At 37.4% G+C, this 16,902-nt stretch overlaps 2 protein-coding genes across 3 annotated transcripts in view; both read left to right on the top strand.

Annotated features, from left to right (window-relative positions):
* Positions 1 to 5,469, top strand: part of LOC105171484 (myosin heavy chain, fast skeletal muscle) — a gene marked incomplete in the record, with an annotated part of 6,324 nt that extends 855 nt beyond the window's left edge. Inside the window, 12 exon segments of the mRNA XM_011092623.2 lie at positions 1 to 42; positions 119 to 222; positions 611 to 691; positions 853 to 956; positions 1,101 to 1,187; positions 2,174 to 2,376; positions 2,867 to 3,068; positions 3,141 to 3,191; positions 3,272 to 3,370; positions 3,457 to 3,516; positions 3,704 to 3,828; positions 4,086 to 5,469. Of these exon segments, the coding sequence (XP_011090925.1) occupies positions 1 to 42; positions 119 to 222; positions 611 to 691; positions 853 to 956; positions 1,101 to 1,187; positions 2,174 to 2,376; positions 2,867 to 3,068; positions 3,141 to 3,191; positions 3,272 to 3,370; positions 3,457 to 3,516; positions 3,704 to 3,828; positions 4,086 to 5,298 (2,371 nt within the window).
* On the top strand, positions 5,872 to 14,823 carry LOC105171469 (kinesin-like protein KIN-UB). 2 transcript variants are annotated; one of them, XM_011092611.2, is made up of 19 exons: positions 5,872 to 6,397; positions 7,327 to 7,421; positions 7,547 to 7,669; positions 8,099 to 8,284; positions 8,412 to 8,633; positions 8,706 to 8,862; positions 9,968 to 10,117; positions 10,393 to 10,481; positions 10,634 to 10,837; positions 11,101 to 11,199; positions 11,411 to 11,545; positions 11,619 to 11,753; positions 12,172 to 12,307; positions 12,387 to 12,479; positions 12,876 to 13,001; positions 13,160 to 13,285; positions 13,621 to 13,764; positions 14,082 to 14,210; positions 14,296 to 14,823. In XM_011092611.2, the coding sequence occupies exons 1-19, from the start codon at positions 6,268 to 6,270 to the stop codon at positions 14,454 to 14,456; spliced, it is 2,640 nt and encodes an 879-aa protein (XP_011090913.1). In that variant the 5' UTR covers positions 5,872 to 6,267; the 3' UTR covers positions 14,457 to 14,823. The 2 variants fall into 2 exon arrangements, with proteins under 2 accessions (XP_011090913.1, XP_011090905.1); XM_011092603.2 differs by having other exon boundaries at positions 7,321 to 7,421.

Genomic DNA, 16,902 nt, shown 5'->3' with positions numbered 1-16,902 from the left:
ACACTCATCAGATAACTATTCTGTGTTCTTAAAAGATACTAGGTCTGGTATTCTGGAGCAAAGGCTCCATTAACGGTTTTGATTTAGAAAATATTCTAATTTTTGAAGTTTTCTGCAGCACGAATGGTACATATTTAAACTGCGAGAAGTTGAATAAAACTAGCCCTGAAGCAAAGTTGCGCCATGGGGACATCATTTCAATAGCATTTGTTCCCCAACATGGTAGAGTTGGTGCCTAATTTTTTTGAAGTAAATTCTTCCTCTTTTTCAGAGTGTCAGACTTTAAAGCAGCTGTACCATTTTAATGTTTTCTTGGTTATTTCATTTGAATTATGTCTCTTCAACATGATGAGATTGTTTCTCTAAGTTGAAATAATGCTTACTGATGTTCATGATTTCAAGTACATTGAGACTATGTAAGTTCTGTAGTTATATGCTGCACTAAAAGTCTCCTTATAAGAGTTGCACTGTTGCAAAGCAATCTTCTCCACATTTCTACTCGAAACTTTGTGCTGCTTATTGTGTTTGTATGATTAGGGTATACCTCACCTCCAAGAAATTAGTCTCATCAATTTATTCTATGAGCTTCTTTTCTTGTCCATGTTTACAGAACTTGCTTTTGCATTTGTGTTTCGGGAAGTTCAGAAATCCTCTTGCGTATCTGAGGGTGGATCTCTAAAGAGAAAACCAGGTATTTATTTTGGATATTAAGTGACAACATCTCCTTTTCAAAGTAAAAACTGGGGGATTTCTATACACCTGCAATGTTTAACTTCATGCTACAATATGCATAAACTCGGATTCTATTAAATTGTGCTCATGCATTACTTATAGCTTAGTTATTTCTTGAAGAGGAGTACGGTGCCGAGAACAAGAGATTGAAAGGTATAGGCATTGGAGCTTCTGATGGTCCAATCTCTCTTGATGATTTTCGAAGCCTCCAAAGATCAAACATGGTACTTATATGAATTGTTAAGCTGTTGAAGTTACTGTAGTATTACTTTAATTCTGCAGTCAGTCAAGACTGTGGATTCAAATTTTCCATTCTTCTTCTTAAGATTTTGTGGCAGTTTCAGGAAGTGATTTGGATATATATGTAGGAACTCAGGAAACTTCTGGAAAACCAGGTCGTGACTATTGAATCCTTGCGCAGTGAAAACCGTGCAGCTATTGAGAAGCATGAAACAGTATGTCTTTCTCTCCTCATGCATGTGGTTACTTTTCGTTGTTGGAGCATTTGTTCATGGACACATAACTCTTTGAAATAGTTGGGGTCTTTTCTTATCTCTAAGATGGTTCATTTATAGCAGATCTTAGTTCTGTCCTAGACATCTAGATACTGCATTATCTCTTATGCATTATGGAGTTTTTCTTAAAAACTCATGGTCTTAGCTTCCCATGGTATTAAGAGTTTATTTGGATTTTTTCAAAAACACTTCTTTCCTCGGATTTGTTACATGAATGGCACTGAGAAAGTTTCAAATGTTTAATTCAAGATTTACCTTTCTGTATGGTAGCCGTTGAAAGGTCGCTAGCCATCGTTACTTCCACAATATTCCCTGAATTAGGTTCAAATTGAGCTAGACCTATTTTGCATAAAAGATATGTTGCTATATAATGACTTCTCGTCAACTAGGTTTAGTTCTATGTCATCACTCTTCTCCCTTTGCTCTGCCTAGTACAATTACAACTGCTCCACATGGAGCAGCGCTGATGGCAGGCAGCTTCGTTGATCAACCTCCAGGGTTGACCTAACATTCTTTGCTTTCCTTGCATTGACACAACTTCTTTCTTGCAATTTGTGTTTGTTCATTTTTGTGCATCTGAATTTTAATATCTGAAGTTGATTCATGGATCTTGGAATATGACCCAATTTATATTTTTGAATCTTGATCTTTAAGGGTTTAATGGAGTTGATCCATTTGCATATGATATTCTCTAGAGGCCTTCGGTGTTTGGCAAATAAAACTGTTCTTCTTTGACCACCACTTAGTTCAATTCATTGTGAACATCTTCTTAACGTCTTCACTTTGTAACCTTCTGTGTGAATTGAAGGAATATAACCATCGTAGTCTTTTTCTTTCAGTTGGTGGCCATCTTACCTGCAAATTATAGTATTTGAGTCATGAGTCTCTGGGAGCCCACTGATCAAGGATGTTATTTTCTTGTGCAGGAAAGGAGGGAGTTGAAAGAATCTGTTTCAAAAGCTTATCTTGATCAGCTTAGTGAGTTGAACCAGTCTTTGGAGGCTAAAGATAAGATGCTAGCAGAGCTAAAAAGAATATCTGCTGAGCAAAAACATGGGATCGAGGACCTTAACGAAAGACTTAATGCATCTATGCAGTCATGTGTTGAGGCCAATGAAATAATTAGTAGGTGAGAAGTGTAAGAATATAAACCTTTAGGCGAGGATTGATGTGGGATGTATACCATTTAGAATAGTTTACCCTTTTTCCCGTTTGGCTGGTTAGTGCATTGTTCTTAGATTAGTTCATCTTTCTTGGAGTGCAGTCTTTGCTTTAATATATTACTGGGTCCTTGCCCTTTTCCAATGTAAATTGGGATGCCATAAAGCTGCTGCATATCACTTTCAAAGTTCATCTTGTTGTACTGGTGGAGAAGTCAGTGTGGGAATCTTTATTGAGTATTTGTTGCCAGCAACTAACTTGGTGTACGTTAAAAATCTGAATAAGTAATCACTGGGCCATGTTGCAATTTCTCTTGTATATCTCTGCTACACTTTAATAGATGGTGCTTTATCTTTAAGAACCTTCCATAATGATTTTTCATTGAAGGTCAGTTCAATGAAATCTTCTTAGAATCTTAGATGCATGGAATTGTTTTGATTTTTGTTTACTTGGTTCAGTCAGAAGGCTTCTATATCGGAACTGAAGGGTCTATTGGATGAAGAGCGTGACCAGAGGAGAGAAGAGCGAGAAAAAGCTTCAGTAGATATGAAAATGGCAGTACAGAGAGTTCAAACTGAGGCCACAGAGGAAATAACACGAGTGTCAGAATGTGCTTTGAGACGAGAGAAGGAGCTACAAGAAATGATAAATAAGCTTCAGGTAAAGATAATGGATTTGTCCTATGAATGTGGCTTTTCAAGTGAGGTGCTTAATTGTGATTTGTTTATCCAGGAAGCTGAGAAGGAAAGGTGTTCCTTGGTGGAAACTTTGAGGTCAAAATTGGTATGTTGAAGTGTTCTTTTTTTCCTACTATCAGCATCTTGCCTTGGCACTTAAATCTTGCTCTGCTCTATTCATTACAGGAAGATACAAGACAAAAGTTGGTGAACTCTGATAACAAAGTGCGGCAGTTGGAGGGTCAAATCCACCAGGAGCAGCAAGCTTTTGCCAGTAATAGAAAAGTACTCTAGCTTCTTCCTAAGGATATGCTACAGTTATAAGAAAATTGCTGTAAGTCCTATATGTTCCTGATGGTTTTACTTTTCAGAGGATTGAAGAACTTGAACACGAAAGAAAAAGACTCAAGAAAGAACTTGAGCGTGAAAAGGTAGGATTTGCAGTATGAATGTTTTCCTCTATTTGCAGTAAACTTGAGGGCATGAGCATCTGCCATATCTGTGGTACCTATAGAAATCTACTAAAGATTATTTTCAAGTTGCATAAGAGCAAAACGAGATATTCGCATAAAGAAAGTTCTATGTATCTCAGACTGAGAGTTTCTCTTGCGGTTGTAGCAGGCGGCTCGAGAAGAAGCATGGGCAAAAGTGTCTGCTCTTGAACTTGAGATCAGTGCCGCAATGCGGGATCTTGATTTTGAAAGGCGCAGATTGAAAGGGGCACGGGAAAGAATTATGCTCCGGTAAAGAATGGAACATTATACATTTAATTTCTAACAGTTTAAATAAAAATCCAGTAGAGCAAGTGAGCAGAAACGTACTGAACAATTTCTGACCTATCTATACGACATTGGCAGCTATCTAACTGTGTTTCTTTTAAAAAAAGTTTGGTGGCTAAGTTTTTTAAAATATATAGCATGTTTGTACTTCTGAGTGACATGCACTTAATGTTTCGGTGAAGCATATTCTGGTTGGTAACAGTTGTGTGATTTTGCTGCAGGGAAACTCAGCTTCGTGCCTTTTATTCTACAACTGAGGAGATATCAGTACTGTTTGCAAAGCAGCAAGAGCAGCTTAAGGCAATGCAAAGGACACTAGAAGATGAAGAGAACTATGAGACTACATCATTCGATGCTGACCTCAATACAGGTGATGGCAATGAAAATCGGTCAATGGTCAGAAACAAGGAAGATGCTCATCAAAGCAACAGCGTTGCCAAGGCAGGATCAGGCGCACACCATAGCCATGGCACAGATCAAGTTGAGTCATCAAGTGATGAAGCAAGTGTGACGGAGAAGCATGACTGCAATGCCAGAGGCCAAGAAAATCCTCTAGACACACAGGAGGTAGAATTCACCAGTGCTGAATATAATGTTAATGGGGGGTTTGGCTCTGATATCAATGGTGTTGGCACAGCACCCATTTTGGATGGAGATGCTGTTGGAACTGAGCAGATCCCCGAAACTGAGGGTGTTGGGACGTCCCCAATCTTTGAAGGGAATGCTGTAGAAACTGAGCAAGTTTTGGAGACCGAAAGCCTTGTAATTCCCAGTGGCAGGAATCTTGATTTGAATAAATGCAGCACATTGGAAGCGGATGCAATGCCGGTAGACAGTACCAATGCCCAAGAATCTCAACAACATACTGGAAAAGTTTGTCAAGAGCCCTCAAATCGCTCCCATTCAAATAGCCCTGTCAAGGTTCAGGACCCCATGGAAGACACAGAAGGTGGAGGAACTATCAAAACCACAGACCTTTTGGCTTCAGAAGTTGCTGGTAGCTGGGCATGCAGCACGGCTCCTTCCGTCCATGGAGAGAATGATTCCCCTGAGAGTAAAAATTATGAGGAAGAAAGTGTCATACCTGTACATGATTCTAGCAGTCTGGTAGCCGAGAGTCAAAACATCCCATCAACCAAATCTGAAGCTGCTGCCCGACGGAACCATGAGCGTCGAGCTCTCAGTGAGATGATTGGCATTGTTGCTCCTGATTTGAGGGAGCAGTTTAGTCGGGCCGTTGGAAGTGCTGATCAGGTGGGTTCTGAAAGAGGTATGGCTTCTGATTCTGATACAGAAGGCTGCAACGATAATGACGATCATAATGAAGCTGGCAATCAAGGGACTTCAGATGCTGAGACAATTGGAAGTGAAAGAGCAATATCGGGTGACCAAATGGATGAAGACGATGATACCCAAGCAGATTCTGTGGGATAACGAGAATGTCGCATGTTTCATCTTCATCTTTGTGCATAAGTTTTATTTCTCCCTTGACCTGGGCCGAGCTGTGAATGGTTCTTTGTGAGGAAAAATGATGAATTCCAAAATTTGTGCGCCGATTTCTCAAATTGGTTCTCTTAAACCGATTTATGATTGATCCCCACCAAATTTGCATATTACATTGGCTTTGATGACGAAAATAGGATGGATACTACTCTCGTACGATAAATGATTGTAGAAATCCATTTTCCAAACCCTATGGACTCACCCTAATGATCCATTTCCAAACCCATGGACTCACCCTAATGATTGGTTCAAGTCCAATTAATTGTATTGAAGCCCAAACCCAATTTGAGGAAAAAAGTACCTGGCAACAGGATTGACTCCGTCCCCGAGTACCACTCCTGGATTCTCGCACTTCTTTTAAGGCAGTTTCAAGTACTACTATTGCCCCAGGTCGTGCTCATAATGCAACCCCATTTCGTCATTCCACTAGTCAACTTCCCACCACGCCGGCCCCTCCCCCCCCAAAAAAAAAAAAAGAAGAAACGCTAAAACATCCTTCACGCTTTTCTCCCAGTGAAGTAATCTAATTCTATGTCCTGTTGTTTGTCAACCATTTTTCAGAATTTATGCCTTGGAGCTTACTATTAAAGGTGAACTTCCAAAATTTACTGAGAATGAAATCCTGCTACCACCTGTCCGTCCGTCCTGGCTAAAAAAGCACCGCACACTGTTGGGACCCTCCCCCCATCCCCGCCCTTTGTCCTGTTTCCTCTCGTTTTCAACTTAAAGCCCATCCCAAAAGACCTAAAAACCCCTCCCCCATTCACTTAATTCCCCCCCACTCATCTCACTTGATAATACATTTGGCGTCACTCACTCACTACTCCTCTCTGTTGTTTTTCCTCTTAATTTAAATTCATTTTTGCCTTGAGAGGAAAAACACACAGACAGCAAAATAAAATGGCTACTGGTGGTTACAGGAATGGTGTGCAGAAGCCTCCAAACCTTCGTACTTCTTCCTCTTTCAAATCGAAGCTTCCGCCTTCTAATACCCGCCGCAGCACTCCTGCCTCGCTCGCCGCCGACTCCGGTTAGTTGCGTCGACTTGTTTATGATAATTAAGCATCGCGATCTGATTGCTAAGAGACTGGTAGACCCTATGATTGTAGTTGATCCTTTCTTCTAGCAATGTAGTCCGCATTTGCAGCTCGTTCTTCAAATGTAATTTGCTGAACGAATCTGCAAGTGTTTGTGGATTTCAGTTTTGCTGATGTACTTATTTGTATAATTTTTTGAATATGGATGTAGCCGGGTGGTTATGATATGCTTTTTTGCGTATGTGCTTGTTCATATCTGGACTTCCTGTGGTTATTTTTTTTGGAGTTGGGGAGTGGTGGCAGCTGAAGGTCTTTCGTTTGAAATGCATGACGTCTGGTGGAGCCGTTATTAGGATGTAAATTCATTGCCAAGATTAGACTAATTTTGGGAAGATTTGGGCTTCTTCTGCGCATATTGGGAGACAATATGTTGCTGGGGTGCCACGTGGATGAAGCTACTCTGTACATGTACATCTGCAATGAGCCAAGAACTAAGGGTGATAAGTTGTCAGGCTTAAGCCAAATTTAATTTTCCAAGGTTATGGTTGCAAATGTACATTCTCTAGGATACTTCCCCTGTTCTGACCATGATACATGTTCATATCTACTGTACATCATGGAAATGGTTAGGTGACATTGTTATGGAGCTTGGATGATAAACAGAGAGCTTTTGTCATGGTTAGATGATACTTTTCTATAAGACATTCCTTATGAGAATTACAAGTTTCAGCTCAGTTAGTAAATCATTTGGGGCAATAGAATTGGAGTAGTTAGAGTTACTAGTACAACTGGTTTATTTTAAAGCCATTTTTCTGAGACACATTGAACTATTTTTCGTCTAAAATCACATGAAAGTACCAGCGTGATACTAATCTTTCTGGGGGCAACATCTGATTGATATATGTTACTGATTTAGTTTCAGGAAGAGTCAGAGTTGCTGTAAGATTGCGACCTCGAAATGCTGAAGAGCTGGTAGCAGATGCAGATTTTGCTGATTGTGTGGAGTTGCAGCCGGAGGTTCCTGAACAAATTTTTAATCTCACTCTTCTTATGTAGATATTCTACTTTTTCACAGATCTTTAAATGGCACTGTAGGTAAATAACTCCCCTATGATGCCATTTTTAACATTTGTTTCTTGCAGCTTAAAAGATTGAAACTTCGGAAGAACAATTGGGATTCTGATACTTATGAGTTCGATGAGGTTCTTACTGAATTTGCATCACAGAAGCGTGTATACGAAGTTGTTGCCAAACCTGTCGTCGAGGTGAGTTTCTGGATTGATCTTTGGATGCTATCATGGATTATGTCCTTTTCTTGTATAATTTTCAAGAGTGAAATTGCAGTCACTCTTTACAGTTAGCAATTTGGAGATCAATTGAGGTGGAATATAATTAGAGTGCTTCTTCTTATTTGTTGTGTCTCTTGTATACAGTAGTGATTTATCTGAAGTTGATTGCTGAAGCATGCATTATATAGTGAGAAAAGTTGGAGGCCAGATATATAAGGGGTTGTGGTGTGCATAAAGATGCAATACCTAATTTTCTTATGTGCCTTGGAATTCAGCAATGCCCAAAAAGCTTTGAATTTCATTTAGTTTTGACCTCAACTGCAGTTATTCATATTATCATCTAATGAGTTTTATGAGACTCTCACTTGATTGTCAATATCTTTTTTGATTCCGTAATTTCCCCAGAGTGTTCTAGATGGTTACAATGGGACAGTCATGGCTTACGGTCAAACTGGTACGGGGAAGACTTATACTCTTGGACGATTGGGTGATGAAGACACTTCTGCTCGGGGTATAATGGTGCGCTCCATGGAGGATATACTTGCAAATATCTCTCCAGAGACTGATTCTATCTCAGTTTCATACTTGCAGGTTGCTTATAGTACCTGCGTCGTTAAATAATGATTATGTTATTATGAACATATTTTCTTTTGTATCATTTGGTTATTAGCTAGAAAAATTTGAGAAATGCCCTAATTCAGAAGTATGGTTTATGCAGCTCTATATGGAGACCATCCAGGATCTACTAAATCCAGCAAATGATAATATTTCAATTGTTGAGGATCAAAAAACAGGTGATGTTTCGTTGCCAGGGGCAACCGTTTTGGAGATCAGGGATCAGCAAAGTTTTGTTGAACTTTTACGCTTGGGAGAAGCTCATAGAATTGCAGCTAACACTAAATTGAACACTGAATCTTCCCGTAGTCATGCCCTTCTCATGGTAAATAAAAGTTGGTGCTGCTTCAGTTTTTTGTGGCTTCTATGGGTATGGACCTCATGTGGCATATTATAGGTACATGTCAAGAGATCTGTTTCAGGCAGGGACGATGAATATCCTCTTGAAACTCAAAACCGCTCTAACTTGGTTGGTAATTTGCGGCCACCTATGCTACGAAAAGGCAAACTAATTGTCGTGGATCTTGCTGGTTCTGAACGCATACACAAATCAGGTTCTTTTTGAATTCTTATCTTAGTATTGCAAGAAGAATCTTCCTCTTCTATTTGTTGTTGTTCTCTGACAAGAATTGATAAAATTTTTGTGAACATCTGCATGCTTTGTGTCAATATTTCTTCTCTAACAGTTGTCAGGAAGGCATGATTGACAAAATCTATTTTGAAGGTGATCTGTCTGACTAGCTGGTGGATGTTATCCACTATCAGTGCTTCCCAAATGTTGATAAGTTTTTTTGGAAAAGGTTATTTGTTTTGTGTGTCTGAGATCAAATAAGTGAAAATTGTGTGATTTCCATCGAATGCTACTGCAATATTATCGTTTCACAAACTGACTAGTCAGATAAACCATCTGAATTTTCTTTATGTTTTCCTTTTCACTCCCAAAACATGGACATGGAGGGAAGTAGGATAAGGTACATGATAACATGATTTGCATAAAAGACAGAAAATTTGTCCCTTTGAATTCTGCTGTACGGTGTATTCCAATGAAGCTTTGTCTGTTGTCCTTTGACATATGCCCATCTTTTAGAAAATGTAATGACTGTTTGAGTTTATAACCCGGATTCATTATGAGCTTGGTTCCCATGTTTATGTTGATGTGCCAAAGACCTTCAGTACCTTAGGTGTGTTATTCAGCAAGTAGTAGATGCCTTATAAAGATATTTTATATGGAACTGTTTTTTATCTCATCTTAGCATTTGAATAACTTCAAACTCTTAAGTGTCCTGATCTGTTGATACAGAGAAAATTGGATAAAAGAAAGCAAGAGTTCATGCAAGCTTATTATAGTTTGGATCCTAGTTTTTGTTGTTTGAATTATAATCTTGTTAATTTACTTAACCTCTATTTTGGGTTTGAACTCTTACACCTACTTGTACTAACTGAATCTAAATTGTGGGTTTAAGTGGAGCAAACTGACTATCCACTTGCTTTCAGTTCTAGGATCAGATTTCTTCATGCTAAATCAGAACCAACACTTGCCACGCACTGAATTAGGATCTTTCAAGACCATTCTTGTTTGATGTTTAAGATTTATGAATGAGTGTTGCTTCCAGTCAATTTGGAATAGTTATCTGAGACGCTTCTAAATGTTTCTTGAAGGAAGCGAGGGACATATGTTGGAAGAAGCCAAGTCTATAAACCTTTCACTTAGTGCTTTGGGAAAATGTATAAATGCTTTGGCAGAAAATAGTTCTCATGTCCCTGTTCGAGACTCAAAGCTTACAAGGTTGCTTAAAGATTCATTTGGAGGTGAGATTTTCTATTTATTTTAAATATATATTATGGGGTTAATCTTCAAGAGATTTCATGTTTATCTTAGAAAGGTATATTTGAAGCAGTATTTGAGAAGTAATCTTATCACACTGTATAATTATCTTTCCTGGACATTGACCTTTAGCATACCTTGTTTTGTTCTATGATCCCACCACGACCTGATTTTAAAAACCTCTTCAAGGATGTGGGCAGGTGTAATATGGAGGTTTAGAACCTGGGCTGATCTAACTGTATTCCCTGGTATGCTGCAGGCACGTCCAGAACTTCATTAGTTGTCACAATTGGTCCATCACCACGGCATCGAGCTGAGACTGCAAGTACTATATTGTTTGGACAAAGGGTGAGTTGTTACTTGTTAGTGTCAGAAGTCCCGGTTGCAGCACAAAGCAAAGAGTCAGTTTCTTGCATACTTCTAATTGTTCATGACAGAAGTGGTTTCTTACGCGACAAGTTCAATATAGGGACTGTTTAATCATTTCTTCTGATTTCCAGGCTATGAAGGTGGAGAACATGCTGAAGATCAAGGAAGAATTTGACTACAAGAGTTTGTCCAAAAGGCTTGAGATAGAAATTGACAAACTTATTGCTGAAAATGAAAGACAGCAAAAGGTTTATGAAAATGAGATTGAAAGAATCAGATTGGAAGCTCAGAAACGCGTTGCTGAGGCTGAAAGAAATTATGTGGAAATTTTAGAGGTATATTATGTTTCCATTCTAGTCAGGCACTTTATTTCAGCAAACATTTCTGTGAAGCCTAATATTGCTTTCCACTTGTGTAAAATAACCAAATGCAAATGAAGAGTTGGTTGAATCTTTCTTAATGCTGCACTTTTATAACAACTTCACTTTGTTCTAAAATGTCAAAAGAAATTCTTTTTTCCCCACATTGTATTAGGAATTCCTATATTTTCTTAATCTGTTGATTTTTTTTTTGACCTTTGTCTGCTTTTCTTTATTAGGAGGAGAAAATGAAATGTCAGATGGATTACATGGAATCAATTAAGAAGCTTGAGGAGAAATGGACTGCCAACCAGCAAAAGCATGCCATTAATGGAGAGGTAGTCTAGTTTCAAACAGGGATTCTTCGAAGTGGTGCTGTATTTTCCTCTGTCAATCTTTTACGCATTTGTGCAACTTTTAGTTGCCTCTATCTGTAGTCAACCCTAAATTCAGAAATTTATGCAAATGAGAACTTAAAAGTCATGCGTTGTTTTTGTTTAGTACCATTTTCTCAAAGATCTGCTAAGATTATTAAATTGCTTGTCGCAGGTTCAGAGAGGTGCTGTTAATGAAGAGGTTGCTGAGCTAAAAACTATGCTTCAAAATGAAACTCGCCTGCGGAAGGCAGCTGAAGAGGAAATTCAAAACTTAAAAACACAGCTACTTCAATTCTCAAAGATGGAGGTTAGTTTTTTACATGTTGTTGGATCTAAGTTTGACAGATTATGTGTAACTAATTAATGTTAATGTTGTGTAGTTGGCAGGGGGAAGTACTGACGACCTTAGCCTTCCAGAAGTGCTGGGAGAGGAGAGTCGTCAGAAGAAGAAACTTGAAGAAGAAGTGAAAGTTCTACGAAGTCAATTGGCTCAGCTGTCTATAGAAGCTAATCAAGTATGTTTAATATATTTTATTGTGCATATAGAGGTGTAAAGTTCTTCTTATGTTTGATTTTCCCTAAACCTGGTTTTATATCTCGCTTGGAACGTAAAGTCACTTCTGCTCTTATTTTACAATGAAATTGGGGCATTTCTACCTAAGCTTAAATATCCATTTCCTAGAAGCTTTCTTGGGAAGATAAATTCTGGTAGTTGAGTGTCCTCTGTTATTTCTGATTTTTATAAAGGTAGCTAGAGACACTAGACTTAATTGTTGTGTGGGTATGCTTTACTGGAGAAGTTTTCAGGTTTACTTGATTAAACTTTCATCAGTAGAAATGAAATAACCATTTTGTTTGCTCCTCAGATCTTTTCATGCATAAACTGGAATTTTGACATTTAGCTTAAATTTTTCTTGGTATTCACTCTCAAAGGCTAGAAGCTATTCGGACAGCGGCAACTCTGGTAACGCCCTTCTTGGTCTGGATTGCTTTACTCCACTTAATCATCTGCGGCCTAGAGATGGAAGCAATGGAGAAAGAGCGTCAATTACAAACCTTCATGAACAAGGTACTGAATAGTGTTTTAATTCCTATATGACTTAAGATTCTCTTCTACCTTTGTATTTATGGATCTATTAATCTGACAGTTGGATTGCAAAAAATATTGTCATTGCTTGAGTCAGAGGATGCCAATGTGCGGATTCATGCTGTGAAAGTGGTGGCCAATTTAGCTGCAGAAGGTGTTTCACTTTTCTCACTTTTATAAATTATATCGCGTGAGGTGATGAATGCCTCCTTCCTTTCTTTTCTCCTCAAACTTGACCATTGTTTTTGAGTTTCTTAGGATTTTTTAGTTTTTTTCTTTCCCTTTTTCTCTTTTGTTTCTTTAGGTGACAGTTTGTCGTTATTATAAGTATCGTTATTCTCTTAAATATCAGAACTACTTCTGCAATTTAAGGACAATACGAGTTGAACAAATAGTTTAAAGTGATCTAGCAAATTGCAGCATTTGGAAACTCTTTGTTAGTATCATGCGCATCTGCTATCAAGTTGCGAGAATGTTGCTAGCTCGAGCCATGATGTAATTACAGAATATAGCATGAGAAACTTACCTCCAAGTACTTTGTTTTTTATAGAAGCGAATCAGGAAAAGATAGTTGAAGCTGGTGGGCTTACTTCGTTACTGATGCTCCTTAGAAGGTATGAGGATGAAACAATCCGTAGAATAGCAGCTGGTGCAATTGCCAATCTTGCTATGAATGGTAACTTCTTGTTCACACTTATCTCTGCTACCTTTATTTCTTCATTTTCTGTTTCTGGAAGCGGGTCCCTTAACTATGCTGATAAGATTGGAGCTGCTATATTTCCTGTCTTCTAATTGTCTTACTCATTGCCGCAAAATTCTTTTCCCCTTGTTCAGAGTCTAATCAAGAGCTCATAATGGCCCAAGGTGGAATCTGTCTATTAGCAATGACAGCTGCTGATGCTGAAGATCCTCAGACTCTGAGAATGGTTGCTGGAGCAATAGCTAATCTATGTGGGAATGGTAGGATATTTGATTTTGCAGTTCAAGTCTCAGTAAAGCTCTAACTCTTCCTTATGGTGTTCCTTTGATGTGGAATCCTCTCGGTTAGAGTGTTATCTTATGTGATCTTTGTCGAGATTGTTCAAGAAAGACGTTTTGTTTCCTGAAATCATATAGCATTATTGATCTTATTGTATCAGTATTGAATTGGAGCAACTCATTGAATGTGAACTGATTCTGGCATGTTGAGACTTTTAGTCCCCCTCCCTCCCTCCCTCCCTCCCTTTACCTCTAATATCATTTTAACTTTTGGGTGTGTTGTCTCATTTTTTGGTCCTGGTACCATGGTCTCTCAGATAAACTGCAAACAAGGCTGAGGTCAGAAGGCGGCATCAAAGCTCTATTAGGGATGGTAAGATGTAGACATCCGGATGTTCTGTCTCAAGTTGCCCGCGGTATCGCAAACTTCGCAAAGTGTGAATCTAGGGCATCTTCTCAAGGTAATCTCTTCTGCAATGCTATATGAATGTCCAGTACAGTGTTTTGAACAGGCACAACACAATTTAATTGCCTCTAGATCTTAATTCTCAAACATTTTGTCAATGGAATCAACACTCAAGCACAGATTTGGTTCATCACCATCTCATCAGTTACCTTCAGAAGCCAAAAATAAACAAAAAGATGACCACAATTTTCCTACCACATCCATGTAACATTACCTACCTTTGCGAACATGTGGCTGATGGAGTTGTCAATAAAAACCCCATATCATCAACATTTATATGTGCATTTGAATAAACTCAAATTTCCATGACAGGAACAAGAGAAGGCCGATCTCTCTTGATTGAGGATGGTGCATTGCCGTGGATAGTACAAAATGCCAATAATGAAGCGTCACTAATCAGACGCCATGTTGAGCTTGCACTCTGCCACCTGGCACAGCATGGTAATCTCCAATACAACCAATCTTCTATTAGTAACATACTGCATCTTCCAATACATTACAAATTTTACTTTCACAATCTTTGTAGAGGTTAACGCAAAAGATATGATCAGTGGAGGAGCCCTGTGGGAGCTAGTTCGTATTTCACGTGACTGTTCTAGGGAAGACATAAGGGCTCTTGCTCGTCGAACTTTGACATCAAGTTCCACATTTCAAGCTGAAATGCGACGCTTGAGAATAGAGGTGTAAATACCGATTTATTGACCTAACCTAATTTCTCCTCTTATATATCTCTTGGTGACCAGCAAAAGGTCTTTAGAATGCCGTCTGCAGCACTTAGGGATGCTGTACCATGAAATGTGATTATAGCTTCTGCCTGAAAAGATTCTCCATATGATTGTCCGTTAACTTTTTACGTTACCACATTTTTTTGTGCCGGCAGTCCCTATATGCGGTTGCTTCAGCTTCAGTTTTGTAGTGGTTGATTTTTCATTTACTGGCAGTTGTATATAAGAAGATAGTCGATGAAATTTGTTTTTGTGTGATAAACTTGAAGCATGTCCCCTGTGTGAGGTTTCATCAAACTTAATGCAGTTATCAATGAGACTTTGCTCAATAATTAGAGTTTTCTAATTTCCTTTACTTTATGACGTGAAAAAGGTCTTGACCTTGAGCCCACCAAAAGTGTGGATTTCAATTTATTCTCATGCACGGTAGTATTTCTACAACATATGCTTACATAACTTTGATGTTTTTATGCATTACACAACGTCACACATCGGTTCCAAATTGACAAATAATTGGCTTTTACGTACTTGTTCTTGAATACTTGATACGATAACGTATGCAGCTGCCGTCCTGGCAAAACATCCTTATTCAGATTTGACGATGAACTCCATTCCTTTGGTCAAAGTGGTATGTTAATTCTATTTTGACTTTTCTAACTGTGTAGAATGTGAATGAGTGCTGTTTCCAAATGAAAGTGCCAAAACAAAGTTCAAAGATGAGCCAAATCATAATATCAAAATATATCTCCTTTGGTGAATCGGTAGATGTTGAAAGTAGAAAATATATATGTATATAATGCTAATGAACTGGGGCCATACAACTTGACATGTAATTTAATCCTAGCTTGATGAATATATAGTGAAGGAGAATGCAATTAATATATAGGCCTAACATTATATGCATATATATATGAAACTGCCCTTATTGTTTTCAGACTCATATTGCTGTTAAGCAAAACCAACATTAATTATGGGTGTAAAATATTTGGCACACTATACAGAATGCAGCTACTAAAAGTATGACTGCAAAATGACAACAAATCTCCTCTTAACGCTACTTATTTTTCTCGATCCCCATTAATGAATCAAGTTCTTGTTTAAATAAATATTACAATTATGAATTCTTTCGTACGTTCCTAAATGTGAAAATATATACACATATATATATATTCTCATAATAATTGTCCGCTTTTGATATCTGAATATATGAATGGTATGATGGATTGTATCCATCATCATTTCATACTAAACATATATGACAGTACGTATGTTAAACGTGCTTGTATATACATATATATATATAAATATAATCCTTAATGCTTGTTACTTTATAACCATACAAGTCACACATTAATTTTAGTGAAAATTAAAACGTACGGTTAATATAAAACTTGATGATCAATTTCTTCTCAAATTTTGTCATCCAAAAACCCTTGTACAATTACTTTTCATTTTGGGATTAATATAAAAAAAGGAAAAAATGTATATATTCTTATTTTTTTTGGAAATAAAGCATTATCCTCACAGTATAATTTTAAAAATAGGGAGGAGTATATATATATATAGTAATAATCACACCAACTAATTTGAGGAGATAGCTACCAAGATAGCTAGTGTTGGTATGATTATATAGATAGCTAGCTATCAAGGTAGCTATCTCCTCAAATTAGTTGGTATGATGATTATATACATATATACATATATATATATATAATTATCCTAGCGCAACGCCGATTAATATAAAGATGATATGTATATAATTAATGGAAATATGAGACAACATTCACTAATTAGCAATAAAAAATTTGAGATTATTAATTTCAATATCACTATATATATATATATATAATCATTTTATCAAAGAAACAGGAAAAAAAACCCAAGTATTATCTCTCTAAAAGCTCAGTGCCTTACGTAGTTAATAAACTAAAAATTAAGGTATTGATGGGGAACGAGTTTTTTTATCAAATTAAGCAGATGTTAATAAAAACTAGTTCTCTCGAATTAATTGTCTAAGGCCAAAAACGTAATCTTCTATTGATAAGGTGAAATTAATCCCTACACTATCTAAATTTCAAACGTGGAGAAGATATATATATATATATATATTATATTATATAATGATACGTAGAACAAAGTAAATTAGGGCAATTAGCAGCATATATATATAACCAATGTCCTGATCTTGATCATATATAGGACTAGCAGCTCAAACTTCATGATTTCTTAAATGCATTTCTTGGTCATGATAATTAATAAAGTAGCTAGAAAAAAATCTTTGTAAAGTTAATTGCATGCAAGGAAATTAATTACTGCTCTTAGATCGAAATAAGGACAATATATACTTGGAAAGAGAAACTAAGGAACAATGATTGAGCCTTGAAATATATATAGCTCCTGAAGGAACT

The sequence above is a fragment of the Sesamum indicum genome, linkage group LG1 (assembly GCF_000512975.1).
Source record: "Sesamum indicum cultivar Zhongzhi No. 13 linkage group LG1, S_indicum_v1.0, whole genome shotgun sequence".
In the NCBI taxonomy this organism is placed as follows: Eukaryota; Viridiplantae; Streptophyta; class Magnoliopsida; order Lamiales; family Pedaliaceae; genus Sesamum; species Sesamum indicum.
The sequence above is the reverse complement of the archived record's forward strand: the minus strand, read 5'-3'. Positions and strand labels throughout refer to the sequence as shown.

What these genes read in the sequence shown, in the direction of transcription:
- LOC105171469 (XM_011092603.2), top strand. Translation starts at nt 6,268, where the DNA reads ATGGCTACTGGTGGTTACAGGAATGGTGTGCAGAAGCCTCCAAACCTT. An exon ending in TCTCAGTTTCATACTTGCAG is followed by an intron (nt 8,285 to 8,411) that starts GTTGCTTATAGT and finishes TGGTTTATGCAG; the next exon opens with CTCTATATGGAGACCATCCA. An exon ending in TGAACGCATACACAAATCAG is followed by an intron (nt 8,863 to 9,967) that starts GTTCTTTTTGAA and finishes TGTTTCTTGAAG; the next exon opens with GAAGCGAGGGACATATGTTG.